Here is a 26645-nt window from a genome sequence, read left to right as displayed (position 1 = left end):
ACACCTCAAAAAACCAGCCTCCCTACACCCTCTTCCCCAGTGACTTACTAAAATCAGCTTGAAGTCAAAACCGTAGCAAACGTGCCTATTTCAGATTTGAAGCCTCAAGGCAGATGAAATGGCCAGACATTTGCCTTTTAGGGTTGCCCTCAGAAGAGCTAACAAAAAGGGTGACAGCCTTTAAACAGCTGCCTGGGGAGGAGGACATCTGCCTCTGTTTTACCAGCTATTCAGTGCTCAGGCCTTGCCTTGAAAAGAGCATGTGGGGCTTGGCAGCAATAGTTCTGAGGCAGCCAGTTGTTATATGGCTTTTGTCTTAACGAAGCCACCCATTATTGTAGAGCCATAACTTGCAGGAAGCCAGCTGTCAGGCTATGGCGCAGGCCCCTCTGGGTGGGAGGCAAGGGGGAGAGAAAAGAGTGTCTCTGGCCAAATTCCCTTTTAGACACCTGAGCCTGGTTGGCTTTGTAACTGGAGAGTTTTGTCTTCCTCACTCCCATCTTCCCTGAGGAGGCCAGGGACCGATTTTGATCTCTACCCTTGGAGAGACAGCAGGGACATCTTGGGGTTTGGATTCCTTCGTTTGCAACTCCCTAAGTGCTGGGCTGGGCTGGGCTAGGCTGGGCTGGGCTCTGCGGCGGCTGACTGGCATTTGGCGCTCCGATTAAGCGCTTGCCTTTGAAATCTACCCCCTCCTTTTTTTTTTTTTTTTTTTAAACCAGGTATGATGATGTCAAACGTGATGCTGATGCTACAGTTACAGACACGGCCCCTACTGGCGCAGCCTCTCTGATTCTCTCTTCCTCTCCACGTCCAGCGCTGGTTTTTTTTTTTTTTTTCTTTTTTTTTTTTCAGACAAGTGCATCTCCTAACCAGGTCACATTTCAGCAGCGACCCACACTATCCGTCTGTCATCGGAGACAGACCGCAGGAGGAAGGCTGAAGAAGACGAGGACGTTTGCCTCGTCAGCTGCGGGGTGGGAAGAAGGACATTAAAATACTGCAGAAGTCAAGACTCCCCCACCCTCCAGGTCGAATTCAGACCACGATGCGCGCTCGGGGCTGCGGGCGGCTGGCGCTGCCGCTGCTGCTGCTCTCGGCAGCTGCCCTGGCCGAAGGCGAAGCCAAAGGGCTCAAGGAGGGTGAGACCCCCGGCAATTTCATGGAGGACGAGCAATGGCTGTCATCCATCTCGCAGTACAGCGGCAAGATCAAGCACTGGAACCGCTTCCGAGATGTGAGTCTGCAGGGCTGAGAGGGCCGAGGGTCCTCGCGGGGGTTTAGGGAGGGAGCTTCGGAGCAGAGATCCTGGGGCCAGGAGTGGCGGCTGCCCATGGCAGCCACGGGCTCCCACAGCCCAACCGGATAATTGCCCTGAGAGTAAACAGTGCGCACCCACCGGGCTCCTGAACCCCTTCCTTATATTCCCCTCAGCCCCAGAGCTAGCGGGCTTGCGACCCCCAGTCCCACACATACATGCCCCGAGCGAGGAGTTGCTCTGGGGGGCGTGCATTAGCGATAAGCTCTTCTCTGCAGGCTGGATGCGGAGAGGGGTGCGAGATGCCATGCGGAGGGTAGGGGGAGGAGGCAGGGAGGGAGGGACGGGGCCCTGGCTTTGGCTGGGTCCCTGACCTACTCCTCTTTTTTTTGGTGAGCCACCCCAAGGTGGGTGGATGCTGCAGGTTCCACATACGGGCCACTGCGGAAGGGCCAGGTCTGGGTGGGGCCGGCGGGGTAGGCAGCATCTTCCTGTGCTTGCCCTCTCTTTCCATCTTGGGCTTTGGGGTGGGGGCGACAGGAAGGACCAGCCCGCGGTTGGCGCTTTGAGTTGGGGTCAGGGGGGCGCTCTGAGCAATCCTCCTAAAGGCGAGATGGTGAAAGGCGTGTCCGTCCGTCCGTAATGGGGGGCGGGTGACGGCTGTGAAAATACCATAGGCCACCTCTGGGTGGCCGCCAGAGCCAGGTCTGGGGTTCCCACTGAGGGACGCGAGCACTAATGGAGGATAATTTTCCAGGACCAATCTTTCATGGGGTAGAACGACCCAGAAGTTGAACCTCCAACCTGGAAGGAAGACTCCGTAGCCCAGTAGACTTGAAAAGGGTAGAGAGCCCAGTAGCTGGGTCGGGGGACCCTTTGCATACGCCCGCTGGAACCCAGCTTAACCTTGTGCGGAACTTTGCCGTGTAGGGGGCGTGGAGATGGCTGCGGAGGAGCAGGCAACGCTGCAGCACTTTGTTTACAGGCACCTGTAGATCAGAGGGGAAACTGAAGGCTGCCTTGTTCCCAGAAGGGGAAGTAGGAGTGAGGAGGGGCGAGCAGAGGGCGTGGCTGGGACCCAGAGCAGGGTGGGGGCGGGGTGTGAGGTGGAGGATGGGCCCGGATGCTCCAGAGAAGAGAAACGCTGGTGTCCGTCACCCGGTGCTCTCCAGCGCCCTAACCCCAGGAAGCCTCTTCTACGGCCCCAGTTCTTGCTTCTCCAGTTCAGTTCCTCAGATTACCACATCAGACCCACCTAGTATAACACCGTGACCTTTCTCATCTTACATTGTATGCATCCAAAAGTTCCTTAGCAATGCATTTAGAATACACATGCTTCATGTGATAACCAGCAGAATGATGGAAACAGGCAGATACGCATCTTTTTGTTACCCTGAAACAAACGACTGTTTATCTCAAAAGTCAAACTGGTGGCTTGTAATTCATCAGAAGGACTCACCGGCTGCCTGGTCCTCAGGGCTGAGTGACCTGGGCCCCAGCCTGCAGTTTGCCCCACCCATGGCTGGTCCAGCGACAGGAGCCTGGCACTCCAGCAAGGCCTCTTCCGAGTCCCCTGCAGGCCCAGCTCAGATTAGCTGCAGTCTCCTGCCGCTGCCTGGGAAGCAGCCCGGCCACAGCAGTGAGACGGTAGCAGCAGGCTGGCCCATCCTGAATCCATGTGTCACTGGTCCAGGCCTCCCTCTGACTCTCTGGCAGTTTGCTTTTCCAAAATGGAACTGGTGAAGGTCAGAGAGAAAAGAAATGCTTAATCAGAGCAGTACAAGTTTAAAAACAAAAGATTCCTCCCCACCTTCCTTCTTCCACTGACTTCCAATAGCCAACTCTGTGGGTGAGGATAAATGACTGACTCCATGAACCCCTGGCACAGGGCTGCCCACCTGTCTCCCTGTACTGGTGCCAGTCACTTCCCCCTTCCTCCCATGCTCATCAGAAGAAAGGCGCCAGAGTGAAATTCTGCAGGATCTGCCTCCATAGGATTCATGGAAAGCTTCTACGAGGCATTTGTAATGGTTTGGGTGATCTCAGGCACTTTATAGGGTAGATTTCCTCTAAAACCCCATTTAAGGTAGCCCTGGCTATAGGAGAACAGGGTCAGGGAGAGAAGGAGGACAAGGAAGGCTTGGCAGGAGGGCCTGGCTGAAGGGATTCTCTGGTAGCCTCTGCAGAAATGCGGGAGGCTGCTAGCTCAGAGCCGCTGCACTGCATAACTCTAGGGGTGCCGTCATGTGAATGATGCCCCTAGAGTTGTGCAGTGCACAGACCATACACAGGGGCCATGCCAGGACTGCAGACCATTGTCATCCCTCCTCTGTTAGTAGAGGCCCCACTTCCCACCCTAAGGACTGAAGGCCTTCTAGTTGGGCACAGTAGCATTGGGCTTTATGTACCTTTCCTCAGGAAGTTCTCTTGAAACTATGCTCCTTGGCTTCTCAAAAGAGAGGTAGGAGTTGAACCTCTAAGGCATTGCCAGGTTGAGCCAGAGTCTTGTTGATTATCAGTCACAAAACGGTGCAGGGCCCCCACTCTGCCTTGGTGCAAGGGAGGCACGCAAGCAGGGGGAGTGGAATATTCTTGGGGAAGGGGATCAAGGAGTCAAGTGTGGGTGGGAGCAGTGTCTCATTAAATGGTTGGACCGAATTGAGGGCAGGGAGATTGAGGGAATCACGTCAAAGTGATCAGGAGAAACAAGACGAGAAGGAAAGCATGGCCATGGTTCCAGTGTGGAATTTGTCTGAGCTGGTCAGCCGGGAATTCAGTTTAGCATTCTTCCTCTGAGCAGTAGGATTATTGAGGGGGTGGGTAGATGGTGTTGTGAAGGGTTTACCGACAGAGTAATCCTCCTCTCCAGTGGGCTTGGGGCTCTCACATGTGTCTGGATAGATCGCTTTTAATGCCTCGTGTCCTGCTTCCAGGGAGGAGGGAATTTCAAGTCAGAGGAGCTGGGATCTGGCTGCACCCCACTCTGTGAAGGCCTGGGCTTTTCGGAGCCCTGCTCCCTGGTGCTCCCATCTCTCGATTTAACTCCCTGCAGAAGTGGGTGGATTTTACTGCAGTCTTTGGAACAAAGCATCCAGGGCCTCATAGATAGAGATGGACACTTGAGAGGAGACAGGCCATTACGCAGCGTTCTTCTAGGCAGGCTCCAGGAGCTGGCTGGACAGTGCTGACTTCTCTTTATCTTCTTGGCTCCTCTGCTTTGTACTCTACTTCAGTTACATTTTAATGAAATTTATGAGTGTCCAGCACAGTGTTGAGCACCCGGGAGGCACACATCACTGGTTGTAGGGGGTGTTTACATCTGCCAGTCCCTGCAGTCAGCACTTTATCCCTGTTCTCTCTTGTGGCCACTGCCAGCAACCTGTGAGACAGTTACCATTACTTTGCAGTCCACCCATTTTGCAGCTGAAGAAAAGGAGGCACAGAGAAGCTGAGTAGCGTATCCACTATCAAATCACTAGCAAGCGGCTGAGCTGGGATTTGAACCCAGGTCCTCTAACTCATCTTTGCTTTTCAAGAACTCTTGGCCTAACACTTAGTGGAGATGGAAGAGAAGAGCCTACCCTGGCTCATGTCCTATGGGCTCAAGGATGCCTGGCCAGGAGCACCACCTCCTCGGAAGGAGGGCTAGGGTGCTCAGTGTCTTCGGCAGCCTGCCACCCGCCTGGCCTAGCGACCCTCCAGAGGCAGCTCTCCACCCAGGAGAGGCGTGAAGCCGGGGGTCAGGTTCTGACTCTTCCACTGCCTGGCCACACGATGCCAGGTACGTCACATAACCTCTCTGAACTTCAGTTTCAGTCTGGGAGACTGTGAGCATGAAGACATCTTGTCTGAGGGCTGGAGGGCATCCATTTCAGGCAATAGAGAAAGAAACTTCAACCCCATAGAAAAACCACCAGATGGATCAGTGTTTCTGGGGCTAGTTCACACCAACCTCCATCTCCATGAGAACAACACTGGTGTATGTGCACTAATTCACTCATTCACTGCAGATCTTAGCACCTCCCTGGAGCCCAGGACTTCACCATGAACCTAGGGTCTGGTCCAGGAAATACCACCTGCTAGCTACTTAGTGATTCTCATATATAAGAATTCTCATATATATTCTCATATGTGTGTATGAACACCAAGTAGGCCAGTAGCAAGTTTCAGCCGCAAAGAGGCTCCCCTCTCTCCACCCCATACAGCCAAACCAGGGCAAGTGTGGGATTGAGCTGCACAGGTGTTTGTGGATAAGTGTGGGTGTGTGAGAAGAACCCCAAACTGGGTCAGAATGGATTCCATCATTGGGGTTTCAGAATAAGAGTCTGGGCCCCACTCTGGCCTCCACTTCCTCCACCCTAGTTCCGAATCGTCTCCCACCCTGGAGGGGCTGGCATCACGCAGAGCAGTGTAGCACGGTGAGGGACTCTTGAACACCCAGCAGGGCTCCAGGCCCTGAGCAGAGAGGGACAAGAGAGGGCGAGAAGAGCACTCTGCCTGGAGAGGCCGTCTTAGTCTCCTCTTGACTTCCAGGCAGTCTGAAGAGGATGGCCGCCCGCACCGCCCTTCCATTCTCCAGAAGGTCAGCGGGCTCTCTGGAGGAGTGGGAGAACTCTAGCCTACCTGAGCCCCAGGGGCCCCGGGAGGGCTCTCAGCTTGTCTTCCTCCCTGGCAGAGCCACTTCCCTTTGCCAGCCCTTGCTTTTCCTCTGGGTTTAATGGGCAGCCCTTGTCATCCTGTGACGCCGGAAGATGGCACTGGAGCCCACCTGCATGCACCTCTCACCCTCCACCCCCACCCTTGCCACAAGCTGAGCAGCAAGACTTGGAGTTTAGGGAAAGGATTTTCTTTTTTGCTCTTAATGGCAACCCACTCCAGTATTCTTGCCTGGAGAATCCCATGGACGGAGGAGCTTGGTGGGCTACAGTCCACGGGTCACAAGGAGTCGGACACGACTGAGCGACTTCACTTTCACATGACCAAATCAGCATTGAGTGTGTACTAACCAGAGACAAAGGAACCTGAGAAATGAAGCCTAATGGCATCCCAGGGCAAACACCAGTCTGGGGATGGCCATGTTGCTACTGTGTAAGGTTCCCTTGCAGGTATCACGTGAGTCTTTTTAGGGCTGTAGACAGGGAGAATGTATCTGTGCTTGGTAGGCAGACTCAGGCCCAGCTTCAAGCTAGGGTGATGTGATTCTTGAAATGTCCCAGCCTCTGATCCCCCGAGGGCTCAGCCAGTTCAGTTGTCGACATAGCCCCTTCCTTGGGGTTCCTGCCACATTTATTGGCCATAAACTCACTTGGCATATGTTGGTACTGCCTCCCTGCACCGTTTACACTGTGGGCTTATAACTTAAGAGTCCTCCTGCTGGTATGTATCACGTTCCTCCCAAGGCAAGTCCCTGAGGGCAGGGTTTAGAGATAGACTGCTTTGTGACCTTACACCCCATCCTCAGAGCATTGCATGGAGTGGCTGTGCACATAGTAGGTGCTCAGCATAAATGTATGCACCTTGGAATGTGAGAGCCAGGAAGGATCTCAACTAATCTGTCCTCTGAGCCCCTCCCACTTCCCTCCAGGTAGCAGCACCATGGGTTCAGGTGGGGCTTTGGACTGAGCCATGCTGACTGTTTGGGGTGCTCTCTTCCCCTTTCTGGGCCCTGAATGGTTGGGATAGTCAAAGCTAGAATCCCAGCACTGACTCCAGTGATTCATTTGTACAATAAGGAAATGAAAGATGCCAGGAAGGAAGATTGCCGCCAGGCCTCCCTGTTTTCCCCATGTTTATCGGCCTGGACCTGAGTGCAGCCAGCCTCCTTTCTCCTCGGTGAGGGGATGCACAGGGGACTCAGAATTTCCCCCCACCCCAGTGGGCCCAGAGAGCAGGTCACCCACCATCAGACCTGTGTGTGGGTGAGCACAGGGCTACCTCAGGTGGAGACCAGGTTCCCCGAGACAGGGCATCCTGCCCCTCCAAGTCTCTTCCCCGACATCTGAGAACAGGTCAAAGCTGCACACAGCAGGAAGGACAAGCCAGGCCCAGCCGGTGTCTTACCCCTACTTGGATGCAAGCTGCTGGCTCCTTCCCTGATCCTTGGCTCCTTTGCACAGGTTAGAGGACATGGAAGAGTCTAAACTTGTTCAGGCTCCTTTTCCGCTCTTCTCAAAGTTCTCAGTTTAGGAGAGAGGGGAAGCAGAACCATGGAGCCTTGGCAGCATTAAGCACTGGGCACTTGCAGGTAAAGAAAAGGACCAGACACAATGCCACGTGCTCTTTCATGACCCCATGCCTGTGCTTCCTCAGCTCCAGGGTCTGGGCCTCCTCAGAGAATCTTGGATTGCAATCCTGCCCCCGACTCATGTACTAGAAAGGAAACACAGACCCTGAGGCAGCTCAGAACAGAACTCCAGGCCTGCTCTGCCCTGTCTCTCTCTGCTGTTCTTGGTCTTCTGTGGACCCCTGGGACCACTGCCTGAACCGGAAACCCAAGGACTGGAGTCTAAGATGCCCCTGGAGCAGTGGAGAGCTCAGGCCCCATGGAGTCTGGGGGTGGGGTGGGGGCTGGTGCAGGCATACCTGAGGCCAGGTAGAGATCCTGGCATGCAGGGAGCAATAAGCACACTTTTGTCCTCCAAGGAAATTCCTCCGAGGGGAGAGGTGGGAGGCAGGGAGTCTGCCAGATGCCTGTCTCCGTCTGTTTGTCCAGGCCTCACACAGCCTCCACCGCTCCCTCTGAGAGAGGGGCAAATATTTAATGACTGCCCCCCCTTTCCAGTCTCCTCCGTGCGGAGGGCGCTGACCCAAGATGCCTTCTGCCTGGGCATGCAGTGGGGGTGTCAGCCTCAGCTGAGGGGGAGCCAGGCGGCCCCCACGTCGCCCCTGCTCGTTCCTTTCTGGGCCCCTCCCTCTGTGCTCCCTGCTGGTTTGCAAGGCAGCACGGCAGGAGCCCCCAGCCACAAGTTCCCCACTCCTGGGCCTTCTCAGGGGACTGGGTTCCGTCAGGGGATCCGTCAGAGTTTCCCTCACCTGAGGAATGAGGCAGAAGTAATGCCAGCTACAAGGCTTTTCAGAGGTTGAGAGAGGCCTAGCCCACTTCCATTTTTAGAGGTTCTTGATCTATTAAAAAATGAAGAAATGCCATCATAGGGTTACAGACGTTGTGGTTTCTTTAAAGTCTCATGATGCACCTCTTTCCGTCCTGTCAGCGCATCTTAGAGCCTCAGCTGGAGACAACGTCAGAAGTCTGCACTTGAGGCTCCTTGTGACTATGACCCCGGGAAGTACCTCTCATCCTCACCTTGTCCCCCAGACTCCCCATATATGCCCAAGAGCCCAGCTGAAGTGCTCCTATTGTGTGGGTTTTGAAAGTGTAGGCTTTACAGTTTGCAAAGTGTGCTCACAGCCACACTGGATCCCTCCACACCTCAGGGAGGAAGGCAAGAGAGTCATCCTCACTTTGTAGACCAAAGGCTCTCCAGCAAGGCTGTCCTGCCCACATCTTGTTGGCAGTCAGGGGCGAGGCCAAGTGGATACCCAGATTCCATGCCAGGGCAGGGGTAGGCGGTGTCGGTCTCCCCATCACGCTGTGCTGCAAAGAGGTAGGTGGAGATTCGCCCTGGTGGTTTTCAGCCCTGGGGCGCTGCTCTTCTGCTTGATTCACTGCCGAGTCTCATCCTCCCCACCAGATGGAGAGGTTGGGAGAGATTGGGTTAATTCAAGCTGTGAAGTGAGCGGGTGATTCGGGTGCTAATTAAAATGACAGGAAGTAAACAGCGCTTGGAAACACCCAGCATGTGCCCCCCTAAGCCCAGCTAGGCCTGCGCACTCACCACTGTTTCTCCCCCAGCTTGGCACAGTGGGCCCCGTCTCCATGGCAACCGGGCTGAGCTGCCGAGATCAAAGCAGGAGACGGGTTAGCTCCAAACCAGCCCAACCAGGGGTGTGTGAAGGGGTTCTGGAAAATGCCTGAAGAAGGGGGGCCCCCAGGTGTCTTCCTCCACCACTCTCAGTTCCTCCATTCTGCTATGAGACTCCCAACGTGGGGTTGGAACAGAACTGGTGTGGAGGGAGAAGTCACTGGGGTTAAGCTCCTGGGTTCGGTTCTGAGACTTTTTTTTCCTAACATTTAAGGAACAGTGTGAGTCCTGATTAGGGGCACAGAGTCTGGAATCCCAGTTCTTGGAGTTCCAATACTTTTCTGCTGTGCTATTTGATGTGTGATCCTGCATAAGTCACTTAACCTCTCCAAAGCCTCAATTTTACCACCTGAGAAATAGGATAATAGTAGTAATTTTCTCTTAAATTTTTATGAAGAGTAAAATGAGCCAATGAGTGTACAATGTTTAGCACAATGCCTCCCACATGGTCATTTGTGAGAAACGATTAGCTATTCTTAGGGTATTTTTATTATTTGTTAGGTGCTGGGCATAGAAAGGTGAACTTCATATGGTCTCTGTCGTCAAGAAACGGGCCATCTAAAGAGGTCAGAAGCTATGGCACTGCTTCACGTAGCCAGAGTAATAATAAACTTCTACTAGGTACAGTCGGCCTGAAGGAAAACCAGATATGGGGCAAGGTTAGGGAGGATAAAGTTTGAAAGCTGAGTTTTGAAATACAAATTGAAGTTCCGGGGGCTGGATGCAAACACGTTCCAGAGCGGGAAGAAGGCTCTGCCGAGGACTGGCCAGACATCTGTTGGAAGGACATGGGGACAGGAAGAGACTGAGAGAAGGTGGACTTTCTTCTGTCGGTGACCGGGAACCTGTGAGGGTCTATAAATATGATATTTATTGTGTTTTTTTTTTTTCACCTTCATTACAAAACTAATACATGTTCGTTGTAGAAACTCTGGAAACTTATGAAAAGGCAGAAAGATGCCCCGATTCTCTATTCCTCTCCCCAGAGGAAGTCACTGTTAATATTTTGATTTTAATCCTTCTTAACCTAATCACCTTTAAACAGTTTTTTTCAAAATGAGAGAAAGTTGCATATTCAGTGAAGGGTTTTTAAGATAGGAGAAATATGATCAGAATTATGTTCTGGAAAGATCCCTGTGCCTGAAGCGGTATGGGAGTTGGGTGGGGCCAAGGAGAGCCCAGGGGAGACCCTGAAGTAATTGAGGCCAGGGCTGCTAGGGTGGGACCCGGTGGGTGTGGGGAGGGGAGGGCAGGCTGGAGAGAGAGCAGTTGTGGAGTGGGCTTCGGGTCATGAGATTTGAGAGAATAAATTAGTGTGCACTTCAGCCACAGCATCCCCTTTGGACTTCCCTGGTTGCTCAGACAGTAAAGAGTCTGCCTGCAATGCGGGAGACCCGGGTTCAATCCCTGGGTCAGGAAGGTCCCCTGGAGAAGGAAATGGCAACCCACTCCAGTATTCTTGCCTGGAGAATCCCATGGACAGAAGAGCCTGACAGGCTACAGTCCATGGGGTTGCAAAGAGTCAGACAGGACTGAGCAACTAACACTTTCTTCACTTTCCAAAGGAAAAGGCTTCAAGCTGGAGGTCATGAGATCCGGGGTTAGTGAGTTGGCCTGAATATCTGCTTTGTGTGAGGTGTCCTCAGAAGGAAGTGAATGACTGCTCTTTTTCCTCCCTGAGGCCCCCTGTGAGAGCAAATGAGAACATTAGACACCAGAGGCAGAGCTGGAAGGACCTGACACCTGAGGGCTGTTGCCATGGGCTCACTCAGCCGCCTGCTGAGCGCCAGGGGAGCCCAGGGTTGCCTGCCCTGTGGGCTTGGGTGGCGCCAGCGATGGAGGGCTGAAAAAGTTCCTCAGGTTGTTCCAACGTTCTGCTGTTGCTGAGAGAAACCCCAAGAGGGCAGTGACTTGCTGAGGATGCACAGCGAACCAAGTTTAGAGCAAACCCAGGGTCCAAAGTCCTTGCTACCCATTCCCCTTGTCCCCCTAAGAGCAAAACTTCCTGTATAGGGTTAGGGTCATAGGGTCAGGGCCCAGATGGGAAGTCCTGGCCCAGCTCTTCATCTGTCTTGGGACCCTTGGCCTATTGCCCTGCCTCTTTGAGCCTCCTTTTCTCATTTTTTTGTGGAGCTGATCCTATCCATTCTGCCCTATTCACAGGAATCTGAGAATAAAAGGAAGGCAGACATAAAAATACATGCAGAGGACTTAATTTAAAAACACCATGACATATAAGCTGCTTATATATCCCAGCCTTTCCCCATGTGCCTGCCCTGTGCTGAGCACCACTGGATGCGGGGGTGGTCATGGCTGGTTCTACTACCAGATGAAATAGGTGGGCTTTCCCTTTGCCTAGAGCTTTGGGTCTCAGCCTATGACCTATCTGCCCTCCAGCCTGGCCCTGGCCCCAGAGGACTGGAGGTGGGCGCTTCCAAATCCCCATTTCTCAGGAGAGGACAGGGTTGATCGGCAGCCGAGCCGGGATGGAAAGAGGCCTGTTTCCTGAGAAGTCTCTGGTGCCCTTATCAGACCATTTCTCATAATTGCTAGTGAGCCCACTTGGGTGCCATAAATAGACACCCCTGCTTTGAAAGGCATTATTCACACTTGCCAACAGATGCCCCCTTTGTGCCTTATAGATGGACCAGCCCACACCTGACCTTAGGAGCTCCTAGGTGTGCCCCTGGTCTGGTCTCTGCCTCCAGAGCAGCCATTCTCATGCCGCCCACTGGACTTCCTCATCGCCCCTCTCACTGAGGCCCCCTGGGGGTGACCCTGTTCACACCCCTGTGGTCTCTGCTCTCCCAGTGGCGGCCACTCTCTTCCCCACTTGCAGGGGCCCCTCGTGTAGCCTCTCCCTGCTCATTTCCTGCCCCTCCACTATTTTTCCATCTGAATTCTGTGGTGTCTTCTGCTATAACAGCTTTTATTTGTTGAGTATTCTGTGAACACCAGGCACTTTTCAGACCCTATCTCCTTTCATCTCTGAGTGGTCCCAGGAGATAGATGCTAAGCTCCAACAGGCCAAGGTACTTGCCCAGGGTGTGCTGGTGGGGAAACGTGGGCTTCTGTGTGACTCCAGGGCCCTCTCCTCATCACTGTTTCTGGCTAGCTGCTCCCATTTTCCTGGGAGTAAGGGCCCTGGAATCTAGAACCACTTAGGCCTCCCCCTACCTCATCCACATCGGTGGAGACAAGGAGCTCAGCTAGAACCCAGGACAACACTTGTATATGAAAGGGGCTCAAACCTTGTATCCTGAATGAGAGGAAGGAGTCCTGTCTTTGCTCAGGTTGGGGTGGGTGCGGATGGCTCCCTACCAGGGCGCTCACACAGCAGCTGGACAGGGAAAGTCCCTTTCTTAGAACTCTGTCTTCCACCAGCCCACTTCCCCCTGGATTTCTAATCAGAAATTCTTGGTATTGACCTTTGAGAACCTACTTGGTTCTGAGTCCCAAAGGCTTCTGCTCACAGCCTGGTTAGAGGTTAAAGCAGCAGGGTAGGGCCAGAGTGATGGGGGAGTAAGCAGGCATTGAGGCCCTCAGCTGACACCCCTCCCTGGTCCAGTTCAGGTGTGGGTGGGTTCTGTGGCACACAGACCTTGTTGGTTGAGAGCAGGTGACTCACACCAGCTACTTCCCCTGTCTTCTTCATAACCTCATGCCCACTCCCCTCCCAAAGAATGCCAGGTCGGTGAGAAGAGCCCAGTTCAGTGGAGGCCAGCCTCTACCTTTGCCCCAACTTGTGACTCTAGCCTCAACCACTAGGCTACGCTCAGCCTCATTTCCCATCCATGGTGGAGTAGACACTGGGGGAGGGACCCCTCACCCTGATGAGTTCCTGGAGAAGAAGGGCTGGGTCTGGGCTGGCTTCTTTTGGTTCTGGCAAACAGGGAATTATGCTATAGTTCCCTAAGGGCTGCCCTGCAATCTCCGTAGAAGCTTGCCCAGAGGTGGGGCACAAGAGGACACCAGCTGCCCTGTGGAATCAGTTGGCTGTCTGAGCCAGGAGCCTGGGCTGGCCTGTCCAGTGCCCAGGGGGCCCCTCCTGTGGCCTTCCTCCTGCTGCTCCTGGATTCAAGGGCTGGGGACACTTGGCTGCTTGGACACATATGTGGGTTATTATTTCATTTTCAGAGAAAAGATCATCTAGCATTGGGTGAACTTTATTGAAGCATCCTTTTTACCTATGAACACCCCGCACACACTGTTGCCTTGGGTCCCTAATGGTGTGTTGTATCCAGCAGAGAGTTCTGTGCTGGGCGCCGGGAGACCTGGGCTTCGAGATGGTGGGACCTGGATCATGTCCTCTCTTGTCTCTGGGCTTCCTGGCTTCTCCTGCACACAGCGGGGGCTGGGACAGATGACCTCAGAGGGGCTTTTCAGGACTTCTGAGTCAGGATTTGCAGCTGGATGGTGGAACTGAGAAAGCCATCAGGAGGGGCCATGACCCCCCTTTCTTTCAGTGCACCGTTTGAGTTCTGCAGGAAAGTTAGATGTTGACTAAAAAACAGTCCCCAGGTAGCCCAGAGGAGAGGCCTGTTCTGCCTCACTTGCTTGGTGGGCAGGTGTCAGTTGAGGCAACTGCCCAGGAAAGACACTGGCAGAAGGAGAGAAGGCATTTCTCAAACAGCCAGGGCAGAGGCATGAGAATCCCTTCCCAGACAGTACAGGCCCCTCAGACATCCATCCTGGTGGTGGGACCAGGGCTGGGCCTTTGGGACCATCTTCAGGGCCTGGAGTGGAAGGATGGGACCTTGTTCTCAAAGCCCCGAGCCTCACCTCTACTGTTCCTAAGGCCAGCCCAGAGCGTGCCCAGGCCTTAAGCTCTCTATTGTAAAGACATAGGAATACCATCCTCCAATTGGAGGTCATAGAGATCAGAGGACCTTAGCAGTCAAAGATCGTTGCCCACACCCACAGTCACATGATGAAGGCCTGGGGAGCCCTGAGACCTGGTGGTCTGAGGATAGGCTGCACACTAAAATCACCATCCCTCCTTCTCTCCTCCTGCTCCGTTTCCTGTGGCCTGCTGCTGCTGCCCGATCCCTAGGAGGTGGAGGTGAGTTCTGCCTGGGGCCCCCCTGCATATGGATCTGTAGCTCTATACCCCACTCTTCTCCCTTGCACCCTCACCCCAATTTCTCCTTCCCTGCAGCATTCAGTGTGGGATGGGGGGTCAGAAATAAGGAACTTAGGGATAAGGCCAGAAGGGATTCTGGACATGGGTTTGAGGCTAAAGGTCTGGGGCAGGCAGCTGGAGGGCCTGGGTAGACAGGGTCACCTGGGAAGCTACCAGAATGGTGGCAGTTGGCATAGGGAAGCAGTGGCCCGGGCCCTTGCTCTGTTGGCCCTGGAGTTGAACTTTGGCTCTAGGTTGTAAATCATAGCCCTTTCCTTCCCCCTCACCCACTCTGTCCTTCCCTAGGATGACTACATCAAGAGCTGGGAGGACAATCAGCAAGGAGATGAAGGTAACATGCCGCTTGCAGGGGAAGGTGACTGATACCCATGAGGACTTGTGACCAGAGGGCAAGTCCTGATTGTGGCCTTGGAGGCTCCTTGGGGAGCCAGGCCCAGATCGAGATGAGACTTCCAAGTTGAGGAGCTGTGGTTATCAAGGGCTGCTAGCGAGGGGGGCTTCCCAGCTCAGAAGTGGGGCTGTGGGTTCCTGGGCTCTCTGACACTGAATCCCAAATGACCTGTGTCCTAACTCTATGTCCCCTGCAGCCCTGGATACCACCAAGGACCCCTGCCAGAAGGTGAAGTGCAGCCGTCATAAAGTGTGCATCGCCCAGGGCTATCAGCGGGCCATGTGCATCAGCCGCAAGAAGCTGGAGCATAGGTGAGGGCCTGGGGAGGTGGAAGGGCTGGAGGGGGTTTACGTAAAGAGCAAGGGCTGAACTGATTCTCTCCTAGGTAACAATTATCTTTTGCTGCAGATCAAACTACCCCAAAGCTTAGTGGCTTGAAGGGACAAATGTGCGTTATCACACATTTTCTGAGGGTCGGGAGCGAGACATGGTTTTATTGGGTGGTTCTGGCTCAGGGACTGTCAGGAGGTTCCAGTCAAGATGTGTGCTGAGGCTCCGTCATCTGAACGCTGGACTCAGGCTTGAGGATCCACTTCCAAGCTCACTCACTTGGCTGTTGGCCCTAGTCAAGTGGACCTCACAGAGGAAGGAAGGAGTGAGGAGCATTTGAGGCTTTAGCTCCAGTCCAAGGACAAGACCCTACCTGACTCTAAGACCCTTGGAGAAGGTCTCATCTTCCTCCTCTCTCTCCTTAATCATATAATCAGAGACCAGGGACTTGGGATTGCAATCTTAGATGCCTTTAGGGGCCTGGCAGGTAATGTAAATACATGAAGAGAGAGCTTACATTGGTGATTAACCAATCTGGTAGGCCCAGGCCTTATGGAAATGAGGGACCAGGACTCCCATATCTTCCATTTTACCTAGGCCAGAAATCCAGGATTTTTATGTGAACTCTTCCATTTTGCAAATGTTGGTAAATAACCCAATTGAAAACAAAAATCCTGGGGGGTGCAATAAGATTTGGGTCTACAGACCACAAGTGGCCCTCAGGCCATCAGTTTGCAACCTCTGATTTGGCCTGACCCCTTATACGAGTACAACTCCCATTTACATCTTACAGTTGAACCTGGAGTTGAACCTGAGGGCCCTGCTGGAAAGGGGAAGCAGGGAGTGTCTATACCCTGCCTGATTAGTTCTACTTTTGTGAGCGAGAGGGTCTGACTGGGGGTGATGGGAGGGTGGGCGGGGGCAGGGAGGCAGCTCCAAATGCTGTAGGTCACCAAGAGCAGCTTCTTCTTGGAACCAGTCTCCTGAACTCTCCCTTCCCCTGTCTGTCTCTCACTTTTGCTTCCATTCCTATACCCTCCTATCCCACTTCTCCTGTAGGATCAAGCAGCCTGCTGTGAAACTCCATGGAAACAAAGACAGCATTTGTAAGCCCTGTCACATGGCCCACCTTGCCTCTGTCTGCGGCTCTGATGGCCACACTTACAGCTCAGTGGTGAGGAGCCATGGTCCCAGGTGGGGTGGAGGTAGGGTGCACTTGGGGCCACAGGGAGTGGAGAGAACAACTCAGCCAGGCCTTCTGTGTGGCTCCCAGTAATGATGTGGGGCCAGGTGCACTTGTCAGCACATCAGTGTGGCCAGCCACAGTGCAGGCACCAAGCCCAAGAGCCTGAGACAGATCCTGCGCCTGACCTTGGGCAGGTGCAGGTGAGGGGTGGGGCCTGGAGGAGGCCGGTAACTACACGTCAGAGCAGCTGAGGGAAGGGCTTCATGAAAACATGGAAGAAAGGAGTTCTGGCATCCAGGTCTTGGGGGTTGACATCTTTCCATGGTTGGGTATCCATATGGACCGGATGGTTCACCAGCAAGCACCAGGCATTCTGGGACAAGAAGAAGTAATCCTTCATGAGGTGACAGTGTGGGAGGGAATGGTGGTCGGGGGAATGAAGACCAACTCTGTAGGATTTTTGTAAGGGTTAAATGAGACAATGTTTGTGAAAGCATAAACTTTTAAGTACCATAGAAATGCAGGTGCTAACGGTGAATGCTTCTGCTAGCAGTGAGGACTTGTTTGGTGTTTGGAGGGCATGGACTGTTAGCTGGAGTTGGGTTCTAGGCTTAGGAGCCCATCTAGGGTATGAGGCACATTGAAGAGTCATCTGCTGTGGGTGATGATTGAAGTTGGGGCGGGGATGAGGTCACCAGGGAGAAGAGGAAGAAGAGAGAAAATAGGCTAGAGGGCAGAAGCTGCCTGGAGGAGGCAGAGGGTTACAGAGGAGGCAGGCAGAGCCAGTGGGAGTGGGGAGGAGAGCACCAAGTCACACCACCTGAGGGCAAAGCGAGGTGTGGGCAGGAGGCTGTGGTGTGAGGGTCCCTGCCCTGCCCAGGGCGGAGGTGGAGGTCATTAGAAGGTCTGGATTCCAGCTCACCCCTGGGCCTTAGCTGAGTCACTGGGCCTCTCTGAGCATCCGTGTTCTCTGCTGAGCACAAGAAACACAATTCCTCCCTCCTGGAGCTGAGGGGGACCAGGTGAGATCATGTTATAAGATGCTATGAGGACCTGAGTTTCGTGAGCGGTTATCCCATGGGGAGAAACCAGACACGACCAGAGAAAAATGCTTTAAAAGCAAAGAATAGATTAGCCTCTCGGAAGCTCTAAAGGCCAGGGAATTAGCAGATGTTCAGAAGGTAGTAGTTGTTTGTTATCAAGAGAGCCCATGGAAGTGACTGTGGGAAGGCCATGAGGGAGGGGCCCATAGCTGGTTACCCAGGAGCCAAGGGACTGTGGGGAGGGGGAGGAGAGGCCAAGAGGGCAAGGAGGGGTGGGTGCATGAGAGTGAGGGCTGGCAGGTACCCTGGGAAGGACAAATGTGCAGAGAGGGCAGGCTGGTGCAGAGTGGAGATCCCGGGAGCATTTCATTTCCCGCTTTCCGGGGCCTGCTTCCTCTGACCAGTGTGCACCGTGGCCTGCAGAGGGAGTGGGGGACCTTTCCGCGCTATTTGCGGGTCTGTCCCTCCCACCTCCAAGGGGGAAGGCAAATGTGGCTGCCATGGTAGGCTGGAGGGTGCCCCCAGCAGTGCCCCCGTCACCCAGCCGACTTTCTTGTCCTGCAGTGTAAGCTGGAGCAGCAGGCGTGCCTGAGCAGCAAGCAGCTGACAGTGAGATGCGAGGGTCCCTGCCCCTGCCCCACAGAGCAGGCTGCCACCTCTACCTCCGACAGCAAACCAGGTGACGAGTGCTGGGCCACGGCAGGTTTGGGGTGGGGGGCGGCTCACTGCCAGGGCTCCTGGGGTCCTCTTTCAGAGCTCTGAAAGGGCAAGGGAAGTTTGTAACGGGAAGGGAGATGTGACCAAAACCAGGAACAGGCCTGAGGGACCTGTGGAGCTGGAGGGTCTGCTTTGCATGGAGCAGGAGGGCTTGGCCTCATCACAGGGAGCCTGCACTGTGTGCTTTTGGTCCTAGGAAGTGGGAGGGAGGGGAAGATGGGAGAGGAGGAGAGAGAGCCTCTGGTTTCTAGCTCCCCTTCCCCTGGCGCTCCTAACCACTGCCCAGCCTCCAGGCCTGTAGGGCACCACCCCCAGCCAAGACCATGCTTACTGCTTCACCCCACCTTCACCCTCTACTCCTTTCTCCCTGTTCTGCCAACTGCAGAGACATGCACCGGTCAGGACCTGGCCGACTTGGGAGATCGGCTGCGGGACTGGTTCCAGCTCCTTCATGAGAACTCCAAGCAGAATGGCTCAGCCAGCAGCGGAGCCAGCCCGGCCAGCGGTATGGGAGCTGCTTGCTGTGCCGGGGAGGAGGGCAGGAAGATGGGGAGATGACTGTGCACTGGGGCCACTTGGCTCCACTGGGGAGCACCCACATTTTTCCCCCTCCTGCCAGACACTGAGCGCCTCAAAGAGCCTAAACTTCAGAACAAGGGGAGGTAGGCTTCGACTGGACTGGAGGGGTTTGAGTTAGCTAACAGGAAGAACTCCTTAAAATGGGTGGAAAGAAACTAAGCCCTGAAATGAGCAGCCAAGGGAAGGTAAGGAATTACTTTCCATGAAGGACTTTCTAAACAGGATTTTGACTGGTTTGGGTGGTCCTGTAAAGAGGCTGAGGGGTGGGCCTTCAGCCGTGCTTGATTTTCTCACCCCTGTGGTCAGATTGATTCTGAGCTGTCCTGACCCTGAACAGAGAGGGGCTGACAGAGAGTTGGAGGGATGGACAGACAGATGGATGGAGTGATTTACCTCAAGCAGGTCTGAACTGTGGCTTTCTCCTCAGGGCTGGACAAGAGCCTCGGGGCCAGCTGCAAGGACTCCATCGGCTGGATGTTCTCCAAGCTGGACACCAGTGCCGACCTCTTCCTGGACCAGACAGAGCTGGCTGCCATCAACCTGGACAAGTACGAAGTCTGCATCCGCCCCTTCTTCAACTCCTGCGACACCTACAAGGACGGCCGGGTTTCCACCGCTGAGTGGTGCTTCTGCTTCTGGAGGGAGAGTGAGTGGGGCCCCTTCCCCAGGCCTCCTGCCGGCCATGCGGGCTCTGCCCCTCACTCCAGGCTCTCTCTGGGAGTCAGGGTGGCTACCTCTTGGCCACCTCCCACCACCCAGAACCTTGCCAGCTCCCCAGCTTCCTGCATTCTTTAGCAGCTCATCTCTTGGAGCCCAGGGGAACCAGCACGTGGACCCCCTTCCTCAGCAGGCCCTGAGTGGATCTTATGGGTCCTGAAGCTTATTCACTTTCAGAGGCCTTCTTTGAGGAAGAGTATTAAAAATTACAAATATAAAATTTCTAGGGCCCCTCAGAGGGCTTGGAAGAGGCTAAGGGGTCCTGAAGCTGAAGCTTTGTTGACTTCTCAGTGATTCCACTTTTGAACCCATCCCACAGTATACGCCCCTAATATGGGCGTGCATGTGACCATGAGCCTTAGAGATGTGCCATTTGCCTGCTTTTTATATCCTGAACCGTCGAGGTCAAGGGGCAACCATCTTCGATGGGGAAATTGAGGTTCCAAGGGGTCTGCTGACCAGCCGGAGGAGGGGCAGCCCCTGCTCTGCCTCTGGAGTTTGGCCTGGCCCCCTCGGTGGTCCTGTGGTGGGCGTGTTACAGCATCTGTGGCCTGAGGCTGGGGCTTCCGCTAGCGCTCCACCGTTAGCTGGTTTGGGACCCGGGGTGACTGAATGGGGAGATGACAACACCTCAGAGGCTGTTGTGAAGATGACGTGAGAAAAATCTGGGTGCAGAGCATCGTGTAAATCGCAGACCCCCCTGCCAGTGTCTCATTTGATCAGTCTCACTGCCCCTAACTGTCCAGCCTTCCACTCTCTCCTCATGGCTGCAGCAGCACTTCTTACTTCCCAGGCCTTTGGAGCTCATGCTTTCTGTCCTGTACAGCAGCCGTCTAGCTGGGAGCTGATCTCATTTTACGGCCAGTCAGTCCTCATGCTGGGAAGAGCTAGGGGACTTCTCAAGGTCACAGACAAGTTAGATTTGGCTGCCAGTTATTTTCAGGCCTCCATTGAATGTTCCCTCCAGCCTTATGTTGCCCTGGAGGCCTCTCACCCTGGGGAGTCTGTGCATTCACCCCACCTCTTCTTCTGAATCCTGTTTACTTATCCCATAAGTCCCCAGTACCCTCAGGGGGCCCTGGGGAGCCTCAACCCATCCCACAGCCTTGGAATAGCCTCTCTCAACTGGAACCTGGGTGTTCTCACCTGGCAGAGCCCCTCTGTCGTTTCAGGGGACCTTAGAGGGATCAGTGCATCCCGCAGTGGGCAGTGTGTCAGAGCCCGGGTATTTTAATCTTGCAGAGCCCCCTGCCTGGTTTCTAAGCCTTGGGTGGGGGGGCTCAGTGAGTCCTGTCAGCACCATGGGATGGCCCCCATCAGAGGCTGCTTCTCTCCCCACAGAGCCTCCCTGCCTGGCAGAGCTGGAGCGCATCCAGATCCAGGAGGCTGCCAAGAAGAAGCCAGGTGAGGAGGCAGGTGCCCCAGGGTACCTCTGAGGCCTGGAGGCTCTAGCCTGTGGGTGTCATGGAAGAGGCTGAGTTCAGAAGAGGCCCTGGCTTAGGAAGACAGGAGAGGGAAATTCCTCTCCTGTTTATCCTTGTGGTGAGACAAGGTCTCCCAACCAGCCCCTCAGTGTGTTTTAAGCACTAATTTTGTGCCCATTCCTGCTGGGGCTGTAGGTAGAAATACGGAAAGTTCCTTGAACCCTCCTTTCAATTCAGTTCAGTCAGTCAGTTCAGTTCAGTTGCTCGGTCATGTCCAACTCTTTGCAACCCCATGGACTGCAGGGTGTGTGCAAAGCTCAAGGGAGGACCACCCCCCCCACCCCACCCCCACCCCCCCGCCGCCTCACCCACAGCAGATGCTCATGTTCTCAGCAAATACTTGAGTGCCAGCTCTGGAGAGACAGCAGCAAACCCTCGCAGAGCAGAACTGATGGGCAAGATAGACGTGGTCCCTGGATTCATAAAGCACACAGGTTACTTGGGGAAATACAACCCACAAATTGACACACCAGAAAGAGCGCCCAGTTGTGGCTCCTGTGTGTGTGGTGCTGAGGGAGAGCACAGTGGACAGAAGTCAGCCAGGGGTCAGCAAAGGCCTCCCTGGGGTGCTGGTGTCCAAGAGGAGAGCTGAGGGGATGAGAGTGAGCCAGCCAGGACCAAAGCCGAGGGCAGGGAAACGTTCTTGGGAAACAGAAAGCTCATGCTCTTGGCTGAGTGTGGTGGGTGAGCGGACAGATGTCCACGAGGCAGGTCCCATGGGGCCTTCCAGTTCCTGAGTGCAGCTTGGCCTTTAACTGAGCAGTGATAGCGTGCATGGAACCACACACTAGAGCCTCCCACAAAGCCGCACTGACTGGGAGCCCAGTGGCCTTTGGGGTGGGTGTAGCGCCACTTCTATCAGGAAGCCAGTCTCTGCCTCCTGGGAGCAGTCCTCTCTGGTCTGTGCTCCTGGAACCTGTGCATGTCACCCCACAGAGTGGGCAGTCTGTCTATCCCTGGGGCCCCGGAGTGGGGATCTAAGCAGTCCATTGAGGGAACTAAGGAGCAATCTGAAGGAAAGTGGGTGGCCCCAAGGACAGGTCAAAATCAAAGGGCTGGGAGGAAAAAGCTGGGCATTAGCAGGCCTAGGTGCAGCCCAGGACCCAGGGCGTCCGGCACAATGAGGTCAGATTGGTCATCCTATAGGACTGGGGGGCCATGGAGGCAGATGGGACCCATAGCAGGGGCTGAGCAGGTGGCTTAGAAAGGGAGGCTTTTCTGTTTGTTTGTTTCTGGTCAGTTGAACTGGAAGAAACGCTGGCGTCCAGCCCTGGATGTCCGAGCTTGTTAAGTGGTTGGTAGCTGGTCTGGCTGGACCCTGGTGAGGCCCACGTGCCTGTGAGTCCGAGGCTCCGGGGGCCACCTCTCAAAGGAGGCCCCTGCTCCGACCCTGCGGGGCCTGCCCCATGCAGGGATCTTCATCCCAAGCTGTGACGAGGATGGCTACTACCGGAAGATGCAGTGTGACCAGAGCAGCGGAGACTGCTGGTGCGTGGACCAGCTGGGCCTGGAGCTGACTGGCACCCGCACACACGGGAGCCCTGACTGCGGTAAGCCGGGGGTCGGCAGCCGGGGGCCCCCACTTGCTGGGCCGGGCTTCCCTGCCGGCAGGGTCCTAACCTGCCCCTTGGCTGGTTCCCCTCACAGACGACATCGTGGGCTTCTCAGGGGACTTCGGGAGTGGTGTCGGCTGGGAGGACGAGGAGGAGAAGGAGACGGAGGAAGCAGGCGAGGAGACAGAGGAGGAGGAGGGCGAGGCGGGCGAGGCGGACGATGGAGGCTACATCTGGTAGATGGCCCACGGGGAGCCGGGGCAGGCCAGGGTGCTGACGGCCGGGGAGACACGGCAGCAGAGACCTGGACAGAAGCAGGCAGATTACAAATGGATCCAGAAAATACAGCCTAAAGGACCCTGGCTCCAATGGGGAGGACCAGACGTGTGAGTGCGCACGGCACGTGTGTGGATGCACAGCCAGGATGTGTGACTGCGTATGCAAGAGTATCTCTGTGTGTGTGTGTGTGTGTGTGTGTGGCATGCACTGACAAATGTGTCCTTCGTCCACACTGCTAGTGGCAGAGGGTCACCCAAAGGCCCTGAAGGCCTCTTGTAGTTGTTTTCTTCCATTTGTTACTTTTGAAATACGCACATTCGCACATATGCACACCCTGCAAAGTGAAAATTGCTTCAGAATGGATTCTGTGCCCCCTTGCCAGCCCCCCAGCCCCAGCCAAGCCGCCTTGTCACCCTGGGTTCCTGGACCTGGCTTTCTGTTCTTGCCTCAACCAGCCTCCTCCTGCCCATGCCCTTCCCCCGTCCCTTCGGAGTTAGGCCCTGGCCTGGTGGGATGGGTCCCAGAGGGGAGGGAGGACAGGGAGCTGTCTGCTGGCCAGTTTGGCTCTGACATTCCCCCTCCTCAGACTCAGATGAGGTGAGTCGGGCACCCACCTTAGGGAGCCCTTTCCCTCTGCTGGACTCTCCTCCTGACCCAGGCCAGGGCGAGCAGTGGTGGCTGAGAAGAAGCTGGGGGCAGACGCTGAGAGGTGGGGGAGGAGGAGGACTCACAAGGCTGCTGGGATTGTGAGGGGGGCCACGTGAGGGAGGGGAGGGGCCAGCGGGAGCTGCTTTTGCAGATCCGGGTAGAACTCTTAGGAGTAGAGGCGGGGTCACCCTGAGTGTCAGAACAGCTTGGGTCCTTTCCTGCAGCTCTCGGGTGGGGGCCTGGTCTGTGTTGCTCTGTGGAGGCAGTGGGTGGTGGTTGTGCAGCTGAACTCCCCCTGTTCCTGTCGGGGTAGGGGGGTGCACACCTTCCCCATCTCCCTGGTTGGGGTCCCCACTCCAGGAGCCTGAAGATCAGGCAGCAGATAAAGAGCCTGGGTCTTGCCAGTGTGTGTGCCACCTCCTCCCCGACCCCTTAATAAATGCTCCCCTCCCATCCATACCAACAAAAGGCATTGTCCCTGAGATCCTGTGACGGAGGGGACAGCTGCAGCCTTCTGCCCTCAGAGACCATGACATTTCCCTGTCCCTCCTCCGAGAGAGGCATCCCTGGGCCATTTCTAGCCCCAGTCCTCTCAGCTCCTGGGTTTTCCCTCCTCCCCTCTGAGGGATCCTAGGGCTGCTATAGTGGAGGGCCTCTCAAGCTCTGGGGTGTTGTAGGGCTGTGAAAAATCAGAGGGGATGGGTCTGGGGTAGCCAGAATCTGAGGCCCTGTCTCAGTGCTTCCCCAAATCTCCTTACCAGGTGGGAGCTTGGGTGGATGAGCAGGTACCCCCTGGTTTTTTTTTTTTTTCCTACTCTGTCCAGTTCTCCCTGTTGAAACAAATTTCCTAACACTGGTAAAGAATTTCTTTCCTGGGTTTGGGCCTCTGATGCCCTTTGGTGTATGGCGAGTGCTGTGTGTGTGTGTGTATGTGTGTGTATGTGTGTGTGTGTGAGCCAAGAGGCCATCCCTGGGGGCCTGGCGTGTGAGGAGGAGCACCCTGTGTGCTGGGTGGTGGCAGGTGTGGGGTCTGTGTGGTGAAGTCCCCTGGGCAAGCCTCCCAGCCTGGCTCCCTGGCTTCTTTACTTCCACCCTGGGATTCACATCTTTCAGGCCCTCCCTTGAGGGGAAATAACGAAACTCCAGTTAGCCCCAAGAACCGCTTCTCATTCTCCAGCACAGTTCCTGCCGTTAAGGTGTCCCGCGCTGCCCCAGATACCCCTTGCCCGTCTCCCGCCCTCCCCTTCCCGGCCTCCCAGCCCGCCTTCTGGTCCCCTGCTCGGTTCAGGGAAACACCGGTCCACGTCAGCCCTCTGCTCTCTGAGCGCAGCCCCTCTCAGAGCTACTTGAAACTTCGTGCTCTCACTAGGATTGGAGTCTGTCTGTTTCCTCCCTCTGCCCTGGCTCAGACTTCTGGAACCATCTCCTGGGCGCAGCTGTTGAGGATGCTGAGGCATCCTGGGGTGGGTGAGGGGCGCCCCTCTCCTCTCACAATGGCCCTCCCCTCCTGGGGGCACGCATCCTCTCTGTGTCTCTGGGTCTTCTGGCTGTGCACGTTTTATGACCTTGTAAATATGTTGTAGAAAGAAAGCAAAAGATGCTGAACTAGACCCTGGTGGGACTCAGGGGTCCAGCCTTGCCTATCTGAAGCCCCTGAGCTGCTTCATCCCACTTTCTGGGACCGAGGCCCCCCAGAGTTAGACCAAGCAGCTCGAGCCCGGTGGGCTGAAGGCCTTCAGGTTGCTTCCTGTCAGACAAGGTGCAGGTTTCCTTGTGAGCAAGACTGCAGGGCTGTCCCTCCTCACTCCTTGGATGTGTGCCCTTGACCAACCTGTCTGCCACCCAGCCTCTTCTGCTCCCCTCTTCTCTGTGTCCTCTCGCTGTCCTGTCCCCACTCCCCGGGCTTAGGCAGGCAGTGGAATTTGAGCTGTGTTGAAAAGAGCGCCACCAGATTTTCAAAGAAATTTCTGGCCTGGCTCTAGAGCGCCCCTGGCCACCCGAGTCTCCTTTCCCCTGGGCGCTGGGAGAGACAGTCACATCTAAATGGGGCAGGTTGGAGTCAGAACAAACAAATGTGCCTTGAGAGACCACTCAGAGAGGGTTCAGGGCGATAGGGAAGGAGGTGTGGGAGCTCAGGGAGGAGGAGGAGGGGAGCACAGCCGACGAGAGCGTGAGGGGGCGTGACTGCGCCCCATTATCCCCCTGGGGCTGTGGCCACATGTGGCCAGTGGTCACACTTCCATCCTCATGCCACCCGACCTGGGCAGGCCACCCACTCACCTCTCATGAGCTCCATGTGCTTTCAGCTTCACCAGAGGGGGTGGGGGGGTCCATGGGGATCAACCTGGGGACCCTCCATTTCACCAAAGCCTCACCCTCAGCCCTTGGGGAGAATGAATGGCTAATCCACTGACCCCTGGCATCATCATGAGGCTGTGGACTGGCAGGGGTCAAAGGGAAGAGACACTGGGGGTGCAAAAGGAGACTCGAGACATCCAAGGAAGTCCCAAGCAGAGCAAATTGCTTTATAGCCTGAAGCCTACTTAAACTGTGTTCTGTGCAATAACTGAGCTTAGAGTTAAGAATTGTGTTCAAGTGCTTGGATTTCCGTCTGTATATTTAAGTGCTGAAACTGTATCTCTCAGTAATTTTAGATGTCTTTAAAAAAAAATCGAAAAACAAAGTGTTAGGCCGTGTCTGTGTGTTGATGGGCACTCAAGCGTCCCGTGGGTCACCCACCCTCTCCCCTGTGCCCCGCCTCCTTTTCACACACCCCCTCCTCCCACCTCTACTTGGGGACCCTGCCTCGTGTTGTCTTTATCTGCCTATTAACTCAGCCTAAGAAAGCAAGTACACTTCACACATGCATAAAGGAAATCAAATGTTATTTTTAAGAAAACTGAAAATAAAAACTTTATAAACACCACCTATTGGCACTACTCTGATTATTCTCTCCCTCGGTGTCATTTTTCACAAAACAAGTTCCCAGAGTTCAGGCTTGTGGTCAGCAGGCTTCTCTTATTCAGTTTCATATGTTAGACCTCCATGAGGGTGGGGCTGCAAGGAGGGGCCTGATTTACTGAGGGAGGACCAGAAGCAACTTAGAAACATTTCTGGTATTATTATAAATATATGTCCCATATATATTTGTAGATAGGCCAATATATATATATCTATATCACAAAGCAGAGATCAAACTCTATATTCTGCTTTTTAAAATTCAGCCTATTATGAACCTTTTCCTATGTCATTAAAATTATTTGAAGACATGCCTTAAAAAAATTTTTTTTTAATTTTATTGAAATACAGTTGATTTACAATGTTGGTTATTTTCAGATATACAGCAAAAGAATATATATATTCTTTTTTAGATTATTTTCCATTATAGGTTATTA

General features: G+C 54.6%; 1 protein-coding gene and 1 long non-coding RNA gene across 2 annotated transcripts; one reads left to right on the top strand and one right to left on the bottom strand.

Annotated features, from left to right (window-relative positions):
• The first annotated feature begins 853 nt into the window (after nucleotides 1-853).
• Nucleotides 854-26176, top strand: SPOCK2 (SPARC (osteonectin), cwcv and kazal like domains proteoglycan 2). Its single transcript, XM_069572525.1, has 10 exons — nucleotides 854-1237; nucleotides 14609-14654; nucleotides 14911-15025; nucleotides 16104-16218; nucleotides 17838-17952; nucleotides 18376-18495; nucleotides 18997-19215; nucleotides 20628-20690; nucleotides 22183-22320; nucleotides 22418-26176. The coding sequence occupies exons 1-10, from the start codon at nucleotides 1049-1051 to the stop codon at nucleotides 22561-22563; spliced, it is 1266 nt and encodes a 421-aa protein (XP_069428626.1). The 5' UTR covers nucleotides 854-1048; the 3' UTR covers nucleotides 22564-26176.
• LOC138430348 (uncharacterized) lies at nucleotides 13331-20981 on the bottom strand. Its single transcript, XR_011253109.1, has 2 exons — nucleotides 18963-20981; nucleotides 13331-16603 (listed from the first exon to the last, which is right to left on the bottom strand). It is a non-coding gene; the product is annotated as an uncharacterized lncRNA (long non-coding RNA).
• Nucleotides 26177-26645: the final 469 nt, after the last annotated feature.

Source organism: Ovis canadensis, chromosome 25, assembly GCF_042477335.2.
Source record: "Ovis canadensis isolate MfBH-ARS-UI-01 breed Bighorn chromosome 25, ARS-UI_OviCan_v2, whole genome shotgun sequence".
In the NCBI taxonomy this organism is placed as follows: Eukaryota; Metazoa; Chordata; class Mammalia; order Artiodactyla; family Bovidae; genus Ovis; species Ovis canadensis.
Note: the sequence above shows the minus strand (reverse complement) of the source record. Positions and strands in the feature narration are given on the sequence as shown.

Coding starts and splice junctions, on each gene's coding strand:
- SPOCK2 (XM_069572525.1), top strand. CDS start 1,049: ATGCGCGCTCGGGGCTGCGGGCGGCTGGCGCTGCCGCTGCTGCTGCTC. Junction 19,216..20,627: donor CTTCTGCTTCTGGAGGGAGA/GTGAGTGGGGCC, acceptor CTCTCCCCACAG/AGCCTCCCTGCCTGGCAGAG. Junction 20,691..22,182: donor GGCTGCCAAGAAGAAGCCAG/GTGAGGAGGCAG, acceptor TGCCCCATGCAG/GGATCTTCATCCCAAGCTGT.